This window comes from Euprymna scolopes, chromosome 35 (assembly GCF_053919585.1).
Source record: "Euprymna scolopes isolate OS-2025 chromosome 35, ASM5391958v1, whole genome shotgun sequence".
NCBI classification, from domain to species: Eukaryota; Metazoa; Mollusca; class Cephalopoda; order Sepiida; family Sepiolidae; genus Euprymna; species Euprymna scolopes.
The window spans coordinates 14719692-14722191 of record NC_136516.1 but is presented as its reverse complement, the minus strand read 5'-3'; the positions used below and the strand labels follow the sequence as shown (position 1 = coordinate 14722191).

General features: G+C 36.0%; 1 protein-coding gene across 1 annotated transcript in view; it reads left to right on the top strand.

Moving 5' to 3' along the window:
- The window catches only part of LOC145259697 (uncharacterized), a 34541-nt gene extending 33267 nt beyond the window's left edge, over positions 1–1274 (top strand). Inside the window, exon 6 of the mRNA XM_080117372.1 lies at positions 606–1274. Within this exon, the coding sequence (XP_079973498.1) occupies positions 606–1210 (605 nt within the window). The 3' untranslated portion in view covers positions 1211–1274. The remainder of the gene's footprint in view (positions 1–605) is intronic.
- The last annotated feature ends 1226 nt before the right edge of the window (positions 1275–2500 follow it).

Below are 2500 nucleotides of genomic sequence, written 5' to 3'. Positions count from 1 at the left end.
TTTTTATATTTTGTATTTTGTGTACAGAAAGTTGTTAGATGAGATAAGTCATTGGTACCGTCGGTTTCAAGCCCGATAATTAGGACCGTTTTAGATATCCCTATCAAGCTCTCTTCAGCCAATACTCATCTCTTTGTTTAAATGGGCCTTGTGTCATACCTTTATATTTTTCCGGTATGTTTGTAGATTGGTCCGTTATTGTAGCCTCATAAACAGGGGTCCGTTATTGTAGCCCCATAAACAAGAGGAGATGAGTATTGGCTGAAGAGAGCTTGATAGGAATATCTGAAACGGTCCTAATTATCGGGCTTGAAACCGACGGTACCAACGACTTATCTCATCTAACAACTTTCTGTACACAAGACACAAAATATAAATATATATATGTGTGTGTGTGTGTGTGTGCATGTGCGTGTGTGTGTGTGTGTGTGTAAGAGAGAGAGAGTGAGAGAGAGAGAGTGTGTGTGTGTGTGCACGTATTCTGCCCAAATGATTATCATTTCTTTATGCAAAAATATTGAGCACTATACCATCATTATACAACAGAACTTACCCACTACTAATATATATAACTTTGTGTCGCTAAAATGTTCTTTTACTTCCAGGTATGATAATCTTTGGCTTCGATGTGTTCACCATGGGCCGCTACCGGAGTCCTCTCATTTACCAATTCATCGACACTTTCCTTCCGCTAAGCGGTTATGGACGCTTCTCCGTTTCCGCCTTCACCCACTGCCCGGATAACTTCAACGTCCCATACACGTCACTAATGAATCGAAACCCTATCAGCATCCGCCAGAGGATCGAATTCAGTGGAAGGCTTCCAAGCCTTGTAGACGTTGTTCGCAAAATAGGTTTGGACATGTCATCCAACGTGGTGTACAATGCATTCACGGGCCGCCCGGGTAACCAGGTCGCCGTCATTTTCATCGACCCGTTCGTAACCGTAATCACACCGGCACTGATCAGGGCAACCACGGCGCTGAAGCGACAGGGTGTAAAGTTGTTTATCATCAGCGTCGGTCCCAAAAGAAGGTATCGTCGTCCGAGGGATCTCGCCCATATGACCAGCCAGCCGCATAGCGGCCACTTATTCAGCTACCCGAACTACGACCAGTTGTTGTACAGCATCAAGGCGACGCCCTTCCGATTCAGGGCAATGTGCAACAAATATGTTACGCCACCGTCTTTATATGGAATTCGATTATAAAATTTTCAAAGGGAGGAAAAGATTATACACGTGTTTGTAGGATATATAGAGTAATTATTTTGACCGAGGAATATATATATATATATATATATATATATATATATATATATATATATATATATATATATATATATATATATATATATATATATGAATGATATTTTCCAATTTGTTTTTATTTTGTAAGTCGCTGATGATTTGAATGGATTTTAGCGTTCTTTTAAATCGTAAAAGATCAATGAAACCATGGTACGTCTCTGAAATAGGAATCATAGTTTTTAAATATATATATATATATATATATATATATATATATATATATGTGTGTGTGTGTGTGTGTGTGTGTGTGTGTGTGTGTGTGTGTTAAGGTAAAAAACGAGAACATCGCTACTGTACGTTTCGAATCCGAACAAAGGGTAACCTACATTTGGTCGCCTATGTCGGAATCTCTTCAATGTCTGTTTCTCCGGAAAATGGAGTCTCACAGAGGCTGAAGAGAGTCCGACGTATGCTAACAACCTTTCGTTTTGATTTGAAACGGATACTGTTCTTATCTTCTGTAATGCATGCATAAATATGTTTTCTTTTTTCTTTTTTCTTAATTAACGAAAGTATGCTGGGAGATCGCGCCAACTAATATATATATATATATATATATATATATATATATATATATATATATATATATATATATATATATATATATATATGTGTGTGTGTGTGTGTGTGTGTGTGTGTATGTGTGTGCGTGCAGAGTTATATAAACTATACATTTACTGTTTCAATCTTGAAAGACATCGTCAGCCAACAATAAACTCCTGATCTTATTCGAGTTCAGTCATTTATTGAATATGGATACTGAACAAAAAAAGAAGTTAAAAAACAACAACAAAAAAAAAAAAAAATAGAAAGAAGAGCAAAAAAATAAGGAAAAAATGAAAGAAAAGGAAAGCTTTTGGATTTATTGTAGCGACTCACAGGTAATTTTATTTAGCTAAATTATATAAAGTAATATATATATATATATATATATATATATATATATATATATATATATATATATATATATCACCACCACTCCTTTACCTTTTCTACCCACCCCTCCGTTTTTTCCGTAAACAGAATATTTTAGCGTCGCTTAAAAAGGACTAATTTATAACATGACATTAGAGCAAAGTCACTGCCCGTTAACCGGCGTTCTTTTTTCCATTTTTTTTTTTCGTTTGTTTTTCTCTTTCTATCAGACGCTGATGATTTGTATCGGATTTTAGTCAGCCACAGAAGGCTGTT